The sequence below is a fragment of the Pagrus major genome, chromosome 4, assembly GCF_040436345.1.
Source record: "Pagrus major chromosome 4, Pma_NU_1.0".
NCBI classification, from domain to species: Eukaryota; Metazoa; Chordata; class Actinopteri; order Spariformes; family Sparidae; genus Pagrus; species Pagrus major.
In genome coordinates this window covers 29,428,502-29,449,607 of record NC_133218.1, presented here as the reverse complement: position 1 = coordinate 29,449,607, position 21,106 = coordinate 29,428,502, and the positions used below count along the sequence as shown (strand labels likewise).

Sequence of the window (21,106 nt, the reverse complement as noted above, 5' to 3'; positions counted from 1 at the left end):
GTCGATTGTGTATGTGTGCGTGTATGAATGCATGTGTGTCTGCCACAATGGCAAGTGTCGGTAAGTGTTTGGAAGGGCTGTTGCACCCCTAATGCTCAGCGATAACACTGCTAATCCACACACACACACACACACACACACACACACACAGAAAAGGGAGACGAACACTCACCTTGATCAATGACCTTTCTTTTATAAAGGAAACAGCCTACAATGTATATCCCTTATACCCCTGCTCAACCATTACCTGCCAATATCACGTGAGTTAGCAGAATGAATGTGTTCATCAGATTTATGGTGCGTATCGTGTCGACTAATAAAATATTTATCTATATATTGTTCATTAATTCTTAATTTCAGATTTAGCACATGCGTTGTCTTTTATAAAAGGTTTACCTAAAAAGAGAAAGCATTCAGTAATTTCATTGATTTCCATTCCTCAGCCTTTCCAGTAAAAGGCTGGAGGTCACTACAAGTACATGCTATGCAATTTAGTGTACAATTTAGCCTGCCAATTCCCAAAATAGAGCTGAACTAGACATCTAATTTGCAGCAGTTTATGTATTTGATTATTCAGCAAACAAATACTTGAACCTAGTTGACGTATTAACTGTTAATTGTACTCCTGATGTGCAGGGAGCTGGATGTTTCATAGGTTTGAAGCACTGTTCTTACAGTAGACAACCACCCTCACAACTACAATGACACACAGCAGATAAAGGAGACAGAAAGAGGGGCAAAGAGAGAGAGACAAAGAGAGAGGTAAGGAGGGAGAGAGAGAAAGAGAGAGAGAGACATGGTGACAAAGATAGTGCCTGGCAGCAACACACTTATCAGCCACCGCTCCGCGAGAAAATGACCTAAATCATCAAGATTCCCATCTGACACACACACATACACACACGCAGGTTTAGCGCTACACTGCCTTCACGTTTTTGCCCTGAACAAGCTCAACCTCTTCATATCTTTTCACTTAAATAACTACATCAACGCAGTCAGACTCTCAAATCTAATTCATCCTTCATACAGACCAAGGAAGAAAGGAATTCCCTTTAAAATTCCCTTTAAAATTTGTAATATAAACACCTTTCACGAGAAGAGATCAGACTGGAAAAAGAAAAGAGACAACAGCACTGTGTGATGATTGAAGAGATACATTGATATCACCAGACTCAACATGATATTCCTGAATAGTTTGCAGTCTGCAGTTTGGAGAGCACATAATTCTTAATCAATCGTGTTTGGCTGAGCCTGCCCTGTGTGTGCAGTCTCCCACTGTTTATCCATTCACATCTACAGAGTGTGTGTGTGTGTGTAAACTTTATAAACCCCAGGATGCATCATAACAGCTTTAGCCCCACTAGTGTGCCCCTGTAAGTCTTACCCAATTCATTTCACACCTGCGTATGTGTTTGTGGATACTTGTGCACAGCAAAGGTGTGTGTAGGTCTGTGTTTGTTATATTAAAATACCTAGAAGGAGTCACACACAGTCACAGACACATACACTCAGGAATATAGACACACACACTCACACAATTCCTCTCCTCTGCCGGTCTTTACAGCCCGACAGCCCATTGGGCAGAATGTGTTTTAGCCATTATCACATTGATTGTATGTAATCAGGGGTTTATTCTGCAGCCAATGAAGTGAATTACAGGTTTCCTGCCCGACTAACACTGTAACAATTGATCTGCTCCCTGGTGTGTGTACGTGTGTGTGTGTGTGTGTGTGTGTGGCGTGTAAGGTGGTGTGTGTGACAGGGTGTGGATGCACGAGAACGACAGAGAAGGAATGATAGTGTGTTTGTGTGTGGGAAGTAGAAACAACTAGAGAGACAGAGAGAGAGAGATTGAGACCCAAAGAGAGGGCGAGAGAGAGCTCAGTAGGAGGGAGAGTGGTTTAGATTGACTGTCGCGGCGTGAGTTTTTATTTCTTATTTTATTCATTTCTCTCTCTGAAAACAACTATAATCATCGACACACTGCGAGTCTATGGAGCCAAGCTCAAACACTCACGCCAGCACACACTAACACTACACAGATTGTTTTCTCTGTCCCTAAAACTATGCACACAACCTGAACAACAACACAAATTGAATTACTGCTTACCTAAATTACACACATTTGTATGCATTTTCATGTTTGTTTGTGTGTGTGTGTGTGTGTGTGTGTGTGTGTGTGTGTGTGTGTGTGTGTGTGTGTGTGTGTGTGTGTGTGTGTGTGATTTTTCAGCTACCAGAAAATAAAGACAAATGTCTTCTCTCAATAACTAAGGAATGCCAAGTTATGCATCTTGAAAATATAAATAACTATCATCGTATCAGTGTCATTGGTAATGATAGATTTTTAACCAACAAATTATTGATTACAAGCAAAAAGTCAACAACAAAAATTCCCCATACAATAGAACAATGGTTAGAAATTATAAGAGACTCATACTAAGAAAAATGTGACCTATCTGTCCTCAATCTTTTTGTCAGTAAATGGATGAAATGGATGTTTTATGACGCAGTGGATAATGCTTATGGACTAACTGATATGTAGCTTCAAAGATACTGTATTTGCGTATGTCCTTCGATAAATAACACTCATAACCATGACTGATTTAGCTTTTTTACTATGTTATTTTGTCAGTTTTTGTTCTCTTTTTCTTTATATCTGGTTGTACAAGGTCAATTTAACATACACAATACCTTGTTCAAGTCCACACTAAATAAATATACAGTTTAAGAAAGAAAAGAAAAGAAAATGTCTTCTCACTTTAATTCCTCAATCACAGCAGCGGTAACATTTTCATTTTGATCTAATTTGTGCAGCTAACAAGTCAAGTATACGTGTGTTTATTGTACGTGTGTGTGCACACTCACCAGTGCATGTATCGGACTAACAAGCTGACAAGCAGTTCAACAACCCTCCACAGATAGGAGAGTGCTGAAAAGGGAGTAAAATAGAGAGCGAAATAGAGCAAAGAAATAAAAATAAACAGAGGAGTGTGAGGGCTGAAAAAGCAATTCAGTCTATTGATGAAATCATTCTATTCATTTGACTATGGAAATGTAAATGCATTTTTTGCTACAATTCCCCTCCTTACTCCATTCTTTAATTCAATGTATTTTCTTTTCTGTATTCCACCCTTCCTTCACTTTCCCAAAGCATTGCTGGTATCATCTAGATAGAATTGTGTGGGGTTTTCTCTCTCTCTCACCCCCCTTTTTTTTCTTTTTGCTTATTGGACTGTGTGTTCTTATCAGCATCGAGAGCACAATGCTTGGTGTGATGGAAAGGTATTAGCCAACCCGTGGTAGCTACATTGTCAGCACTTCTTCCTTCTCTGTCTCTATTGCTACCACTTGTCTTTCCTCTCTCGTCTTATCCTTCTCTACTCATTTTTATTGCCTTTTTCTATGGGAATATGTTTTTTATAAAATATCGTCAGGGCAGTGGGATGCTTCATTCCTTTACAGGAACTGAAGTTTGTCAAAGTATGGTCGTGGGTTGTTTTTTTTTCAGTGTAACATATATTTTGTTAGAATCAATTTAAGCTCTAAATGTTTAGGTCCTCGCTGCACATTTTAATGTATTTTACTTCTCTTCACATAATAATTATATACTTTCAGGCAGGTTATGTACAAACTGAACGAACTGTTATCTAAACCTCTGATTTGGTAGTGGTAGGTGAATGTTAAAATAACACCCAGACTGTCCTTTTTAAACCTCCACTCAACTCTCAGCAACTAACAGTGCTCCTCTCCTCTCCTCTCCTCTCCTCTCCCTGGTCAGGACAAAAACAGTTTGGAGTTGTTTGAGGATCAGTTTTTGTTTATGGCCACCATCTAGCGAGGCATTCGCACAAAGATTGTATGTAATAAAAGAGTGCGAGTGCACACAGAAACACAGACTAAAGGAGCACACAGCGAACAGCACAGAGACGCACAGTGAGGCAGAGAGTAGTTGCTCTAATACGATGATTGTATGTTTGTCCCCGCCAGTTGTCAGGGCGCCGCATCAGCCCACCGCTCTAATGACAGCTTGTCATACTAAAGTGGCCCACCTTCCTTCAAAACACACAGAAGAAAAGATTCTTCTTCTTCTTCCTTTCGGTTTTTCTTCCTTTCTTTCTTAGACTTCATTCTATTCTTTCTGTTGCTTTCCCTCCACGTATCCACGTATTTATCTCTCTTTCATGAGTCAGTGTGCCTTCAAAAAGTGTGGAAGATAAAAAAGAAATAGGGACAAAGGAAAGGGAGAAAATGACAGGGATCGAGGTGGAAATGGAGACAAGGGAAGGTGGTAATCTTTTTGGTGTGTGTGTGTGTGTGTGTGTGTGTGTGTGTGTGTGTGTGTGTGTGTGTGTGTGTGTGTGTGTGTGTGTGTGTGTTCTTTGCCTCAGTGATGAACAGGTAAATAGGCCTGCTGAATATTTGATGTCTGCAGGAACTAAGCAGCCACTTTTACCCCTTTGGACATATGTAGTTGATGTCATGAACGCTGTATGTGTGGTCAGTTTTATCATGGACACTAATCCTAATATATAAACATGAAACATGAATTAACTGGTATATATTTCAAAGAGCTGAAAAAACTTTGTGTAACTCCATTAAAATGACATTTGGGATGAAAGTGCCCATCAGTTAGTTGACGTTGTTCTTGTTGGTCATATGAGACTAAAATTAACCTTTAATCTGTCTATTTTGGTAATGAAATAAGTGTGAAATTACACAGAACATCTAACAGTTCAACAAAAGAAATAATCACTTTTCCTCATGATGTCTAGAAAAATAATGGAAAAACCTACATTTTGTTCACATAATGTGAGGTTTTCCGGGACTTTGCGAAAGAAGAAGCTTCGTACTTATTTCACAATTTATTTCAACAAAGCAAAAATCCCTTTTGTGTTACAGTATGGTGCTTTTCCACTGACGCACAAAAATGTACACAATATAGAGAAAATGAAATTCAAAACCCTTTTTCTGTAACAAATTTAACAAAACAACTCATACTCCAATCTGATTACTGCTCTTCTTTATGCTTTATTGTAATCATCTCATAACAATCTGCTCACATCTCATGACCCTTGTGAAAATACTGAAAGAAAAAAGAAAATGCCTTTTTGTATAAATCTCCTTAAACACCTAAAAACATAAAGAATTGATAAAAAAAAAAAATGAGACCAAGCCCCTTCCCTCTCTCTCCCCACACTCATCTGAAGAGCAGACAGGCACAATAAGACTGCTCTTTCAGCACTGAGCCGTCGTTACATAGCGCCATAATTATACTGATAACATACATACATAAATGCATTCAACCTCTCGCTCTGCACAGCGCACTGGCTGTGATTTCTTAATCTTCTTTCCTCTTCTCCTCTCCTCTGCACGCATGTCTTCTTTTTTTATTCTTTTTATTCCTCCCCCTGCCATTATTTTTCATTTATAAGCAGGGTGAGCGAGAGAGAGAACATAGAAAAGATGTAAGAGTGGGAGAAAAAGAGATGATAGAGGTAAAGAGAGAAAGACGGAGCAAAGAGGAGGGATGGAAAGGGAGAAGGAAAGAGAGATAAATGAGAATTTGAGAGAGAGAAGGGGAAAAAAGCGCCTGAGATCTTTTGGCACTTAAACTCTTTCACTTAATGGTACTCAGAGGGATTGACGGTCGAAGGGAGGGGGCACAAAAGAGCATAAAGAGTGAAAAAGGAGAGATTAAATCATCACCATCACATCATCTACTTAAATGGGTCTACTCTCTTTTTCTGTCTCCACTGTGTTTTCTCTCCCACTGCTAGAACATTGGCAACCCTGTGCGATCTTTCATCATACCATCACTGTTTCCCACATTTATATTTATTTCTTCTTGCTTATTCAAGCACCTTATTTGTGTGTCTGTCTCTCTGTCTGTATCTCTGCACTGACTCTATCCCTTTTTACCTGCTTTACTGCTTTAGGACTGCAGCTAACAATTTTTTTTTTTTAATTGTTTAGTCTGTAATATGTAGAAAAAAATGTGAAAAATGCTCATCATAGTTTCCCAGAGCGCAAAGTGATGTCGTCAAACTACTTTGTTTGTCCAACCAAAACCGGAAAACCCAAATACTCATCCGTCACCATAAGTGACAAAGAAAAACAGCAAATCTTCACATTTAAGAAGCTGGAACCAGCAAATGTTCGTTATTTTTGCTTGAAAATTGATTTAGACAATTAAGCCATTATCAAAATAGTTGGCAACTAATTTTCTTCAATCAATCAATCCACTAATCATTGCAGCTATATCCCCTTTCTTGAATTGTGTCTAAACATTTCTCGCTGTCCTCTTCATTGCATTTGAAGGCCTACCTTAACGTCAGATAAATGGATTTACAGATACTGGTGAATACCACAAAGCCACGATTAATAGGGTCACTGAATTAGAAGGACCTGCAGGGAGAGAAGGAAAAAATTGGTGGTGGGACTAAAATATATGATGAAAAGGGGGAGGAGAAAGGGCAAAGTATTACAGTACATTATAAATGTCATGTCACTTTATGAAAGGAAAAATGGACTTAAAATAAGCACTGAATTTCTGTTGAAGGGGTTGGCTTTGTCTAATCTTGCTGCTCATCAAGCTACACATTAAAACCAAACAATTCAGACAGATTTCTCTTTCTGTCCGTCAGTCTGCCTACCTGTTTTCCTGTCTACATAGATTCCCTCCACCTTTCCCTCTCCCAACCGGCCCTCCATTCTCTGTCAGGCGCTGTCTGTGTTTTATGGGTCCCTGTAGAACAGGGATCTTTTACAGGCCGACTGGACTTTAGAAGCCCCTCGTTTAGCAGCATCCTGCCTTAATTAAAAACCCCTTTTGTGCTTTCTGCCTTTAACAATGAAACGAGAGGGAAGGGAGGGGGGGCAGGGTTAGAGGAATAGAGAGTGGTAATGCAAACAGGAAGAGAAAGAGAGTGGAAAGAGATAGAGTAAGAGAGTGAGAGAGAGAGATGGCAGTGAAAAGGAAGTGATAGGGAGACAGGCAGATAGATAGTAAGGTAGACAAAGGGAGGGATAGAGAGATATGGACAGAGAGAAGATAGCTGTTAATTACAACTGCCATTAACAAGACACCAGTCAGTCTCCTCAGGGAGAGGAAGGAGAAGAAGCAGAAGAGGATAGAGGGAGAAAGGGATAGAGGAAGGGAGAGGCGGTAGAGAAGAGCTGAGGAGAGGAATACTGTAGTACTTAGGCACTGATTAGTAGTTTGTTTTGTTTTTTTAACACAGTTTTGTGTTGCTTGGCTTCCCCTAGCTTCTTCAACTATCTGTCAGTATGTGCTTGAAGAAGACCACGTATGAATCTGTGTTTGTATGTGTGTATGTGAGCATCATGTATGTGTGCGGCTGTCTTTGGGATGATTGAACAGCAGAGAGGCTGCTTACTGATTACCTTCATGTAGAACAAGCTGCTATTGACTGGAGAGTGACGGATGACCGTCGGCCCTCAAGCATGTGTATGTGTTTGTGTGACTGTGTGCAGCTATAGATGCTCCTCTGCTACTCTCTTTTAAACGTTTCCCCTAATGAACCACAATCTGCTTATTTACTTTTTTTAAGGTACTACTTACTACCTTTTATTACTTTGTCCCTTGTTTCTCTCTCTATCATTTCTCTCAAGAAAAGAATAACAAATGTGATGGATGGATTGTGTGTGTGTACATGTGTTTGTGTCAGGCTCAGTGAAAAACCATAAATCCATCATAGAAAGTGACAGTGAGGAAATACAACAACGTCAGAACAAATGATTTCTATAATTGGACTTGAACATTGCCTCAATTGTTTGCTTTTTCTTTTTCTTGAGCTCTGACTTTCATCTCTTTTCTTTAACCATATCCAATATTTATCTACACATGACATTTTCTTGTAATACTTTTTTCCTCTTCTTCTTCTTCTTCTATATGTTCCTGTCTTACTCCTGCAGGCTTCTCTGCAGAATGTCCAGTAAGGAGCGTCACCTTGAGTCCAACTGTCCGTCCTCTTATATAAAGACTGAGCCGTCTAGTCCTGCCTCCCTGACTGACAGCCTAAACCATCACTCCCCTGGTGGCTCCAGTGACGCCTCAGGCTCCTATTCGTCTACGATGAACGGTCACCCCAACGGCTTAGACTCCCCGAGCCTTTATGGCTCCAACACAGGGCCCCTGGGGCCTGCAGGTGGCCCTGTATCAAAGCGTTACGAGGACTGTTCGTCAACTATTGGGGAAGATTCACAGATCAAGTGCGAGTACATGTTGAATTCGATGCCCAAGAGGCTGTGTCTGGTGTGCGGGGACATTGCGTCAGGGTACCACTATGGAGTGGCATCCTGTGAGGCCTGCAAGGCCTTCTTCAAACGCACCATTCAAGGTTGGCTCCCATTTTTAATTTCTGTCTATAATTATCTCTCCTTGTATGTCTATCTACATTTTTGTCCTTATGTCTGTCTTGTGCTGTATGTGGTCTGCCGTCACAGGTTTGCTTCACAACCTAACCCTAACCCAGGCACAACCTTCCAGAGAAATATTGTACACATTGCACCTAAAATATAAACTGTTTCGTTTTGTTTTGTTTTTTCTTTTCGTTTTTCATTTTAAATTAAATGCAGACACACATAGCGTGCACTCGGTCACACATGCACATACACCTGAGCCATTATACTAGATCCAGGACATATGATAAAAGCCCCAGGCCAGATGTGAACCCAGATTTTTATATGGTGCATGTATCCTCCTCTGTCTGCTAAGTGAGCCACCAGGACACCCACCGCAGTCTATTTTTTCCTCTGTCCTTCACCATTTCTCTTCCTGTCATGCATACACATACACACACTCACATATAAGCATCCAATCAGGTCCTTGCATACACACCAATTCCGAGACACGCCCCCCTTTCACCCTCAACCTTGACCTCTTCTTCATCAACAGCAAAGAGTAATTTCCAGGTGGTGTTTGCTTTCCCAGATCTAGCTGCTTATGCTTCACAGGAAGAGTGTTTGCTATAAGCCTGTTGTCTAGGAGATAATGTAGTGTCAGAGGGAGGTCGGAGGTTATGTCTGGGGGTCAGGAGTTCAGGTTAGGGGGTAGAGGAGAGAAGGGATATAAGTAATCCACATGATGAGAAGAGTTCCAGGAATTAGGCTCAGTAATCCTTTGCTCGTCTCTTGTTACAGCTAGAAGTAGTCCAGGAAGTGCACAGGTATTTAGGCTGTCCTCTACAGTTTTGTGGGCATTCAATTCATATTCAACGTCTCAGCTTGATCACCATTATGTCCTTCATATAAACAGAGCAAAGGTCAGTCAGTCTTACCGACGGCCAATTGGCCATAAGCAACCCATTAAGTCTGTCATTTGTTCATCAATATACCCTATTCAATGATAACACAAGCATCCTAGTTTCACATAACTTACTTAACAAATATGGCACTTGTTCAAAATCTACAACTTTATTGATAAATTCTTTGGAATTTAGGATGGTTTTAATGTTTCTTTCCAAAGCAAGCAAACCTGAAGCAGATGGGTACTAAACTGTTTGACTCTAAAGCTGGTGATATTATGTACTTTTATGAGTGCAAACAATTCGTCTGACAGGACCAAAACTAACAATGTATAAATCGGTCTCTCAATACTTTTTGACTCCATGTCAGTGGCTCTCAGCCCCAAGTCTATTTATTCCTACTGAAGACATCAATCTTTAAAAACAAGTCAAGAATATAGATACTTTGATTTATGCTTTTATGATACAGTGTATATTATTAATGATTACAGACACTTTTTTGATGCATTAGCAGGATGTTATATGTACTGTAGGGTTGACTCAATGTAAACTACAGTGCCCATGTTAAACATACAAAGGGAATGTGTCAACTAGTTCACTGCAATGTTCTTAATAGTTTTTTGAGGAACAGTGTAGCTCTGTGGCAGTGACATTGGCTTGGCTTTCATAGGATTTGTTGACAATACGAAAAATATGTAATAGCACCTCACCCTTTAACCATAGGTCTTCGAAGCACTTTTAGGTATGGGAAATAAGGGGAAGGTCACTGAATCTGGTATTAGGGCCACAGGGGTGTTTGGACCTAGTCAGACAGTCAGGTAGCAACTGATAAACCTTTGAAGACTTTGTGTTTGAGTAATAATCTTAAATGATTTCTTCAAGTTAAAAGTAACTAATAACTATTAGGCCCCATCAGTCAGCAGGACAGCCCTCTTGTCAGTCAGTATGCCACTGCAAAAACCAGTCAGCCAGCCAGCCTTCATCGATCCTTTGAGTCAGTCAGTCAGTCAGTCATATCAGACAGGATTCATCTATCTGCCTTTCCATCCATCCACCTATCTGTCGCTGCTTTCTTTTGCCTCCGATAAGCAGCTTTCCCAGTAAAGCCCCAGAGAGAGATAGAGAGAAGGGGGGGCAGGGAGATGTGGGGGGGGGTCGAAGTCTTACATCCACTACTGTAGATGGTCACCACTACCTAGAGATGACCTGTATGTGTTTATTATGGGATGAGATCAGGACACAGTGCAATCCTGACAAAGAGATTGGAGCGCACACATGCAGAGATAAAGGCAGAAACACACACAAACACAAACTCATAGAAGCACATTCACACGTGGACACCAACACACATGAATAGACAGTCACACACATGGCTTTGTAATCACTCTGTATATAGGTTTAACTTAATTCATGTCTTATAGTTGACAAACTCCACAAGTCTCATTTCATTTTGGGGGCTTGTCAAAGGTTACATAGGTGAGGATACAGTAGCAGATTAAATAAAAAACATATAGATATGATGCCATGTTGACAATAGAGCCTCTTCAGAGTGTGACCTTGAATAGATTTAAAGCAATTCTTTGTCCACCTCCACCTTTCACTCCCTCATATTCACTCTATTTGTAATCCTCGCTTCTCCTGTAGTTGACATGTTGCAGATCAGGAAGGCTGAAGTTCGAGGTTACAGGTCAGGGCAAAACTAGTTACCAGATTGTCACGAAAAGGTTGACGTGCAATAGGACAGAAGGCCATATTGGAACTGGAGCCACCAGAAGGATAACAAATCATAGCCATTGTTTTGCATTCCTGTTCAAAATAACAGAATTTCCTGGATTTTTAGTAAGAAATTTGCTAATAGTCTAAAAAAAAACTTATAGTACCAATTTCCCAAGCTTGAATGGTCACAACTTGAATATAACAAGAAAATCTGTCAATGTCTGGCCATTTTATGAACAAATTTCATCAATGTCTATGCTACAGTACTACTGTTAATGTTTGTTTGGATGCAGACTGAGCGGTCTTGGATCCACTGGAACAAATGGGTCATGACATTATCTTTGGCTACCATTCGAGCCAAACCCATCCACAGATATTGTGGATGTGTGCATTACCCTGTGTGTCTGTGTGTGGGCTTGTGTTCAGCCATGTAAATGAGTGCAGGTTTGTGTGTATGTCTGTGCACGCGTGTGTTGGTGTGTGTATCTTGGCTGGAAAGCAGGGCCAGCCTCAGATGGGCAGCGGCAGACATATTGGTATGTTTCAACCCATTAGCCAATAAAACCGCAGGTAATCACCAAAAAAACACCTCCAGCTGGACAGGGAGGAGAGCATGGGGTGGGAGAGCGGAGGAGAGGAGGGGAGAAAAGAGGAGAGGAAAAAAGTAGAGGAGGTGTGTATACCAGTTTGAATAAAAAAAGAGCTGAAACAAGGAATGAGAGAAAGAGGGGGAAAAGGGGGTGGGTGAATTGGGCACATGGATGTAGGAAGGAATTAGTGGTGTGTGTGCATGTGTGTGTGCATGTGTGTGTCGCAGCATGGAGGAAGTGGCTCTGGCAGCTGCTGTTTCTGTGGCGTCAGTCCAGCGACACCTGACAACCTGCATCTATCACTCCCTTATTGAGAGAGAGGGATAAAGGGGAGTGAGGAGGAGGGCAAAGTGTGGGAGAGGGAGGGATAAGGCGATGAAATGGGAAGAGGAAGACAGCAAGAGGGACGAAGAAAGGTGGATGAGAGCATGGTAGGGCAAAGGAATGAGTGCAGTGAAAATGGTAGGTGGGGCAAAAGAAAAAACAGCTAAACAAGTTTAAATATGTGCATGTTTTGATGGAGAATGGTATGTGGTGTCTTGGTGAATCACTGAGCTAAGATATGCCATGTTAACTGCAGGGTGTTGGATTCGAATCCGGCCCAGAAACCTTGTCTCTGTCACCTCCCCACCTATATATATTTTTTGTTGCTCTCTAGTTAAAACCATCCATTAAAAAGACAAACAAAATAAATGCGATTGAGAGGTTTAATATCATGAGAGGCAAAAACAAAGACAGCTCAAAGAGTATGGCAGACCAAAAACACACACCATCATTCGTATTACACAGTCTGTACAATGGTGGTCAATTGTCATGCAGCAGGTGGACATACACACACATCTCAAAGGAGATTGCAGGGGATTTGAGCCCCTCATATATCCCCTGCACTCACACCAACACACACGTACAAACTTGCACGTTATACATAGGTGCCTCCAAGAACATCTCTGCTCTAAGCCCACCCCAGTGCACAATAAGACACATAAAGACAGAAATAAAGACACATCCACACACACATGCACAGAGAGCTGTGGCATTCTGATATAAACCCTTCTTTTCTAATTCCTACCCTATAGCCCCTCTCTGAGGTCTGAGCATACAAAGAGTCTACAGTCACATGACACATAGGTTACATGGTCCCATGTCAAACCTTTATATGGGCCTGTGGTGTAAGCCAATAGTATCTACCCTTTTATACAAATATACTAGTATTAATGTCCACTGCGCTTCCAGCTGAGGTAATAATCACTGCTGAGTTGAGGAACTGTAAATTCAACACTTTCTTTTGTGGGTGTCACTTCAGTCAACAAATAAGATTATTATATTATTATAATTACTGCCCATTGCTGCACTCAGCATGTAACACATTTAGCCTTAGTGCTACCAGCCCCATAACTGGCTCTTTACGGCAGTTATCCATTTAGCAGAACTTGCCTGTTTAACACTGAACAAGACCTTTTACTGACCACCCATTAACCCACGCAGATTCAGTGTCATTAGCACATTTAGCCTCACTGCTAGGTAAGTGTCTCTCTTAATTGCTGAGCTAATCTGCTCCTCCTGTATCATCAGCATGTAAAGGTTGGGTGTAAGCTAACTAGTCCCATTAGTCGTGTCCATTAGACTGTAAGGGTTCCCCCAGCATTTAGCACATTTAGCCTTTACTTTGACTAAGAAGGCCGATTAATGAGCATCTTGTTACCCATTAAGAAGTGTTGGTGCATTTAGCCCTTTCCCAAGCTAACTAGCCCCCTTAATCAGTCCAGTAATGAGAAAACATCCTCTCAACAGCAGCAGTCAATAGTAATCACTGTTTACTCTGTTTCAGTGGGAGATGCATTGGCTTGCTGGGGTACTGTAGCTGTCAGGTGGGCAAGGGAGGAAGGGAACAAAGGGTTTTCTGGAAATCTCAACACAGTTCATATTATAGATATATAAACCTTTCTGACGAAATAAGCCCATTTGAGCATTTCTGTGACAGTCCAAGCTATCCTAACAAATCCAAAAAATTCACAAAATGAGAAAACAAAACAACAGAATAAATAGACAAGACAAGATAGATGGTTAGAAAACGGTCTCATTTAGACATATATTCAAATACAGACTTGAAAAATTGCAAAGACAAAGGAAATACAATATTAAAAGAAGAACATGGAGAGGAACAAAAATAGATATTACTAATGACTTCCACAAAAAATAGAAAATAAACTTTTATTCAAGGTAAAAGTGGTACCTACGTACAACACACTTAGGTGTTGTTTGTTGCTGCTGGCAAAGGTTGTGAACTTAATAGACTTACATTGGCTAATAATCTCAGCTTCGGCTCTACCCTGAGCGAACTGCAGCCAGTCACGCAATCTCAGCTTGCTGTGGCCATGACATATGCACATTTATATCCTTGTAAAACACACTCATACATACACAAATACACTACTTTCTTTGCTATTTTTTAAACAAAGTGATCACTTTATGAGATTGCAGCACTCTGTTTTGAGTATCTCCACTATGCCAACAAAGGGCCATCTTAAGTCAAAGGTCAAGACTGAGATTGTGAAGTCAATTGGTTTATTTTATTGTGAACACGTGTCTGTGCTAGAGAGTATCTGTCTTAATGCATCCATGTAAAATAAAAGTCTCCTTTCTATCTTCCTCCAACATGTCTACATTTTGCAGGCAACATTGAGTACAGCTGTCCAGCCACCAACGAGTGTGAGATCACCAAGAGGAGACGCAAGTCGTGCCAGGCCTGCCGCTTCATGAAGTGTCTGACTGTGGGCATGCTGAGGGAGGGTAAGGGAAAAGGTCTCTTCCTTATCTTTCTCTGTTAACTGTGCTACATGTAGCATTTTAAAGCAAGTGATCCACCAGATTGATCCACCTTGATATACTGTTTTAGAGAACAAAACATTAAAAAATGACTGTAGCTTGGTGTCATTGGTTTATGGTAAATATACCAAGATACACCAAAGTATGACAATGATTTATTAATGTTGAACAATGCTACATGTAACACTTATTAAATATTGTCAATTCTCCTTTTATATGCAGTACCGGTGCATTGTGATCTATTTCTACTTGCATCATGTCCCTCTTGTTGCAGTCTCACTTCCATGTCCATCTTACCACTTCTTTTCTACTCCTCTCCCCTCCTCTTTTTATGTCCCTTCTTAGTCTGAAGTCTTATCTCACTGTCTCACTATCTCTTAACATTGATGTATGGTGTATTTTTGCTGTTCACTTCCACAATACAAGAGGTACAATGGTTAACAAAGTTACATACAATTGTTTCTGAGTGCCTGTGCACACATAAAGACCAACATCAATACACTGGCTTCATCCTTGTTTCAGTAAATGAGATAAACATAGATATTACGGGGTAATTGCAACAGTCACACTCAGCAGTTGTTCAGTGGCGGAAAAAGGTTTAAAAAAACCGAGATATTATCTGCCCTCACACCACTTTGATTAAATACACTCACTCTCTCATTTTCACACTCCCTTGTTGCCTCTGCCTCTTCCTCTTCCTCTTTCTCTCCCTCTTGTCTGCCCACCTCTGACCTGTCTACTCCCACTGCACTCCCAACGATGAAAGGAAGGAGAGGAGTGGCAAGGGATGAAGAGGAGGGCTGATAGAGAAGGTGGGGGACATAGTGAGAGGGGGAAGGTGGCAGAAAGCTAAGGGGAAGGAGGGAGGGAGGAAGGGAGGGAGAAGAGATTGATTTATAGGAGCAGAGGAGAGGGACCAGGGGAGGATGAGAGGCAGGGGGAGGATGGTTGAATGAAGCAGAAAGTGTGTGAGAGAGAGAAAGGAGAAGAGAGGAGGGTCAAGGTTGTAATTGATGGGAGACCTGGCCTACGCCCCCTTCCTTACAGTGGTCAGGGAGCGTGCCTCTGCCGACGCCTGCCAGCCCTCCCTCCCTCCATCCATTCCTGTCTTCATCTCTCCCTCCAATTCTCCCACTCAGTATTATTGTGCTGCTTCTGTTGCTTCTCTTATGCCTTTCATCCATCCATTCTCTCCTTCACCGTCTGTTCTCTCCATCCAGTTGGCACCATGACACTCAAACAGTTTGAGGTGAACAGTAGTAGTAAAAAGCAAAAACATTTACATTTTATTAATCTGATTTTGATTTTATTTTTAAATACAACAAAACAGCATGAAATGACAAATTTGTAATTAAAGAAAATTAAACTTAGAGTGCATAAAAATATAACTTTGCAGACAAACACAATGACAGGGCTTTATAAAAAAATATTGACTAAAATTACAGTTAAACTCTCTAATTATTAACCTTATACTAGTTGTACTATACTAACAGAAGCCAGGAATTTACATCAGCAGAATTTTTACTAAGCTGGAGCTTACACACACACTCACAGAAAATTCATAAATATCACTGCCTCCACCAGCTCCAGTTTTACTTCACTGTAAAAGCATGCTCATCTCTCTCTCTCTCTCGTCTGTCTCTCTCTCTTTTTTACACACACACACACTCCCAACAAGCTGCTGTCGTAGCTTTTGTTCTCCCAGTTGATCTGACATAGGCAGAACCTATGTCTCATCTCCTGTTTTGTCTCGCGTATGTGTGTGTGTGGCCACAAGAACACACACACATGTGTAAGTGCATGTATTATTGGCAGCTCCAGCCGTCTCACAGTTCACACAGCTCAGACTGCATCCTCCGTCTGGACACAGAAATAACATCGCCCCTGTCGATAAACTCCAAACAAAACTGTCATTTGCAAAAGAATATTTTTTAGTAATCGTTTTCTTTTAAAGTCCTACTTTAAAATACATTTTTACCAGATTTTAACTCACTTAATTTGGTTTTTCCACTCAGCCAATAACAGACCAGAACTATACCTGCCTTTTGGTGCTGCCGCGTCTCTGCTCCATGCACATACATCATGCACACACACAAACATGCACACACTCCTAGGACTACATATATATACATCAACATGACAGACCAGAGCCACCCCATTTGTTGTGCAGGGTGTGAATTTAATACAAGGGGTCCTGCTCTACATATGAATAAGGGTCATTTGGAAAATTGATACATCCATTTTCTTATATTTTTCTCATTTTCACTCTTTTTGAACTACATGTAAGACATTTGAAAAAGAAAAACTAACAAACAGGAGCTAAATCTATCCCTTCACCAAATATAACCTTAAACATACCCTTAATTTATAATTCCAAAATAAAAACTCCCCAACACAATCGGGAATTTTTTTAACCAATTAGTTACCTTATGAAATATTTATGTTTCATTTTCCAAACCTTATGGAAAATGAACCTTAGGATTATTTTCTTTTGTTTAGAATGCCATTTTTCTACTACCTGATTAAACATTTTATCACTCTCAACCAACAATCCTTTGCCCACAACAACATTTAAGAACATTGTCTGCTGTGTTTCATGCCGCCCTTCTGGGTGGAAGCATCGTTGCAGCAGAATTGCATAGATGATAACGGTAAGTGGCTAGATCAGTTAGCATCAGAGCTAACTCTGGTTGTCAGGGGCTAGCTCACGGGAGAAAGGTGAAGATAAAGTGGTAAGGGTGGAGTGGGAGTGGGGTGGAGGTGCTCTGTGTGTGTTTGTGTATCTCTGTGAGTGTGAGTGTGTGTGTGAGTGTAGATGCTATAGTTTACCCCTTAGGGCAAGATCTGCCTCAAATTAGCTTTGTCGCCCTGGGAGACAGACAGGGTGAGATGAAGAGCAAGTGAGGCAGCAAGGAAGAGTGTGTGTGTGTGTGAGAGAGAGAGAGAGGGAGAGAGAGAGAGAGAGAGAGAGAGAGAGAGAGAGAGAGAGAGAGAGAGAGAGAGAGAGAGAGAGGAGGACAAGAGGCCAGAGGGTCAGTAAACCAACTCAGAGTGGAGCCTTTTCTTTGCATGTTCTCTTTAACACACACCTGATAATGTAAATACACACACACAGCCCTGTCTTTGTGGAATATTGAATGTTTCTCACCCAGAGAGAAAAAGAGGAAAGGAGTAAACGAGCAGGGGGTAAACTGAAGGAATGAATGAACATGGGGCACCCACCCACCAATATGTAGCAGCTAATTTCTGGAGCGAGGCAATTAAACGGCCTGACTATATTATGAGAACTTTCCCTCTGGCAATGGCTGTCTGTCCATTTTTAATGAGGTCATAATGATGCGTCAGCTGAAGACCGAAAGGTCAAAGGGGCGGGGCTTGAATCTGCATAGAGAGAGGGGAGTGAAAGAACAGGGGTATTGTTGCAAGTAAAAGATTTTATGGAAAATAAAGAAACAAGCGAAGGTTTAGAGCATTTTCTAACAAGTGCTAACCAGAGAAAGTACATTTTAATTCAATTGTATTTATGTGTGGCAATGCAAGACAGATGTAATGCATTCAAATTCAGCACTAATGCGTAGAATTGTCATGAACAGAATACAAAACACAGATCAGACATTTGAACATGAAAGGCTTGGCAGAGGCACACAGCCCAGGAGCCAGCAATATTCAGTATGCATGTATATTGTACATATGGTCTTATTGACAGATTTGCTCCCTTACAACATGACAGCTTTGATGATGGCACGTCTGATGAATCATGGTTAAACAGACAGAATGTGTTGAATCCACAAACCAAAGCCTCCATCTCTGTATTGCTGTTAACGGCCAGCTGGATTCAGATGGTAGACTACTAGAGAGACGAGTCCATGGACTGCAAATATAAACCTTGGCACTCTGCCCCATACATGCACACATACACACACACAAACACACACACACTAACAGCTCGTGCCAACTTTGGCCGTGCTCCCGCGGCCTCTAAGACCTAATGAGTGAGATCGGGTGGAAGGCCCCAGTCTGTGTGAGCGTTGATGCTCATGTGTGTGTTTGGTGTGCATATACAGCTGGTAGTGTGCGTCACAACTCTCTTCATAGCTCAACAATCCTGACTGCTGCTATCCAATCTCATTGCTGCACACACATGCAGTCACGCAAAACCCACAAAGACAATTTGTCTTTCATAAAGGAAACATTTCATGAAAGATGTCAGTGATTAAAAAGAGAGATGATGAAATGACCAGGAAAACATCGTTTTTGGGACAAAAGAGGGGATAACAAGAAGAAAGGAGGAAAAAATGAAAGTAGAGGAGGGGAGAGGGACAAGAGGAGAGGACAAGGAAACAGAGGAGGGGAGCGCCAGACAACTGGTGGCGTCTGGTGTTCCCCCCCATGGGAAACTTGTAGCTAAATCTGGCCCTGTAGCGTCTGTCCTGAGCGACTGTGTGTGAGTGTTTGTGTGTGTGAGTGGCATCTGGTTGCATCTCAGCTAAAAAGGAGTGATAATGGGAATACTGTGAGAGATCTGCCTAAGTGGTCCACTCTTTTTCTTGAGAGGACACAAGATGTGGTAGGAAGACTGTTTGAGAATAATAGTGCTGCAACTGACAATGATTTTCATTGTCAATTCATCTGTTTATTATTTTCTTGATTAATCAATTAGTTGTTTGGTCTATAACATGTTAAAAATGTCAATCAGTGTTTCCCAAAGCTCAAGATTACATCCTCAAATGTCTTGTTTTGTCCACATACCAAAGATATTCAGTTCACTGTCATATAGGAGTAAAAATACCAAAATAATTTCACATTTAAGAAGCTGGAATCAGAGAATTTTGACTTACATATGTGTAGTATAAACATAAAGTAATAAGAATATAAAGTGAAGCCTCGAGTGTAAAATAACCTCATCTCAGAAATGTTTTATGTATCGTCGTTGTATAAATGTGTCAGTGTATTTCATAAAAATAAAACAAAAAGGGCCATTAATGTGGAAAAGGCAACATTTATATAGGGACCTCACACGGTCTCACACACGCCCACATTCACACAAATACACACACATATTCACACACCAGTGACAGCCACCTGCCCGCTGCCTCAGGCAGTGCTGTTCTGATCTGTTCTGGTCTAAACAAACGTCACTGCATGACACTACACACACTTTCACTTCTCTTCACCTCCCCTCCACCCCTCTCTCATGCTCTCTTTATTTTTCTTCCCTTCTTTAAGCTCTGTTGTGTGTTTTTTTTAACAAAATAATCAGTATTCTGATATTCAGGTAGCTATATGCACATATATTTCTTTATCTTGTTATTTCTAATTCTTCCTCACATGCAGACACACACACACTAGATTTAAATGGGCCTGTAGTCTCACCCAATCTACTCGCCCATCAGTTCTTAAACCCACATAGGAAAACCTTTTATGTTATTACATCAACACTGTGGTTTAACACACATACTCACAAATACACACACACAGGAACATAAAGTGATAACCTGGTCTGACGTGGAAGAGAGACTTCAACCCTGTTACAACTTCAATTACCATAAAACTCCCTCTCTCGTCTCCTCTCCCTCTTGGTGTTTCCTCGTCTCTGCCTCTTTAAATGCTCTCTTCCTCTTGTGCTCTTTTGTCATCCCTCTTTCTCTTTGCTGTGATCAACTGAAATCAATCATTTTATTTGTCTACCTACTCCTCTCGCCACTCTATCCTTCACTCCCATTCTCGCCCTCTTTCATTCTCTCACTCTCTTATCATATCATTGACCATCTGAAATCAATCCATTTTCTGTCTTTTCTCTCTTTTCTTTTCCCTCTTTTCCTCTCTCTTCTGCCCTTTTCTTCCCATGCTTGCCGCTTCTCTCTTCAAAAGCACTTAGGTGTCAAAGGCATTTCACTCGCAATCCCTCAACTGTTCAAACACACACACATACGCTGACACAGAGTGACGCCAGTGCGGTGTAAAATCTATGCTGATGTGATCAGTGCAGATCGCGCTATTGACAGGCAGCAATATTCCCACGATAGGAATGATTCACCTTCATCACTGTCACTGTGTGTGTACGTGTGTGTGCACTATATGACAAAATTGGTGAACAGGTAAAAAATAAAAGGTATTATTAGTTACATGGTATCAAATACAGTTCACACACACTCTGCTCTGTGTTAGTGAAGCAGTGGACTGAGTAGAGGTGTACTGTTGGTTGACATAATAATTAAAGCATATAATTAAGGCGTGTAACCTCTGTGGACTTCTCTCTGTTCTTTTCTTTCACGGATCTTTCATTTTCTCTCATTATTCTACTCCTATCTCATTTCCTTTTTTTTAGCCCTCACTTCATCCCTCCTTTTCTCTCTCATTTAATTTTTTCCTCATTCTCCTTCCTTCTTTTGTTTACTAGCCCATCCATTACTTACCCCGCCCCTTCTCTTCATATTTCACAACCTATGCTCTGCTCCTCTCGCCTCTGATCTTTTTTTCTCCACTTTCTTTTTTCATAATCTTCCATTCATGCTTTTTTTTATCATTTTTGATCAAAATGTTATTTCTTTCATCCCGACTTTTATTCCATTTCTTACCCATTCCCCGTTCAATTATTCTGTTCTGGGCACCATTTTTAATTTTTCCGATCCTTACATTTCCTCTCCCCTGACCCTCTTCCTCTCCTCTCCCCTCTTCATTCCTTCCCACCTCTCCTCTCTCGCC

At 40.9% G+C, this 21,106-nt stretch overlaps 1 protein-coding gene across 6 annotated transcripts in view; it reads left to right on the top strand.

Annotated features, from left to right (window-relative positions):
• Positions 1-21,106, top strand: part of esrrga (estrogen-related receptor gamma a) — a 59,746-nt gene that overhangs the window by 5,152 nt on the left and 33,488 nt on the right. Inside the window, exons 2-3 of one of the 6 annotated variants that reach the window (XM_073464630.1) lie at positions 7,939-8,363; positions 14,249-14,365. In XM_073464630.1, the coding sequence (XP_073320731.1) occupies positions 7,939-8,363; positions 14,249-14,365 (542 nt within the window). Of the gene's footprint in view, positions 1-7,938; positions 8,364-14,248; positions 14,378-21,106 lie in introns of those variants that run through there. The other 5 variants (XM_073464629.1, XM_073464633.1, XM_073464631.1 and 2 more) reach the window with 5 other exon arrangements.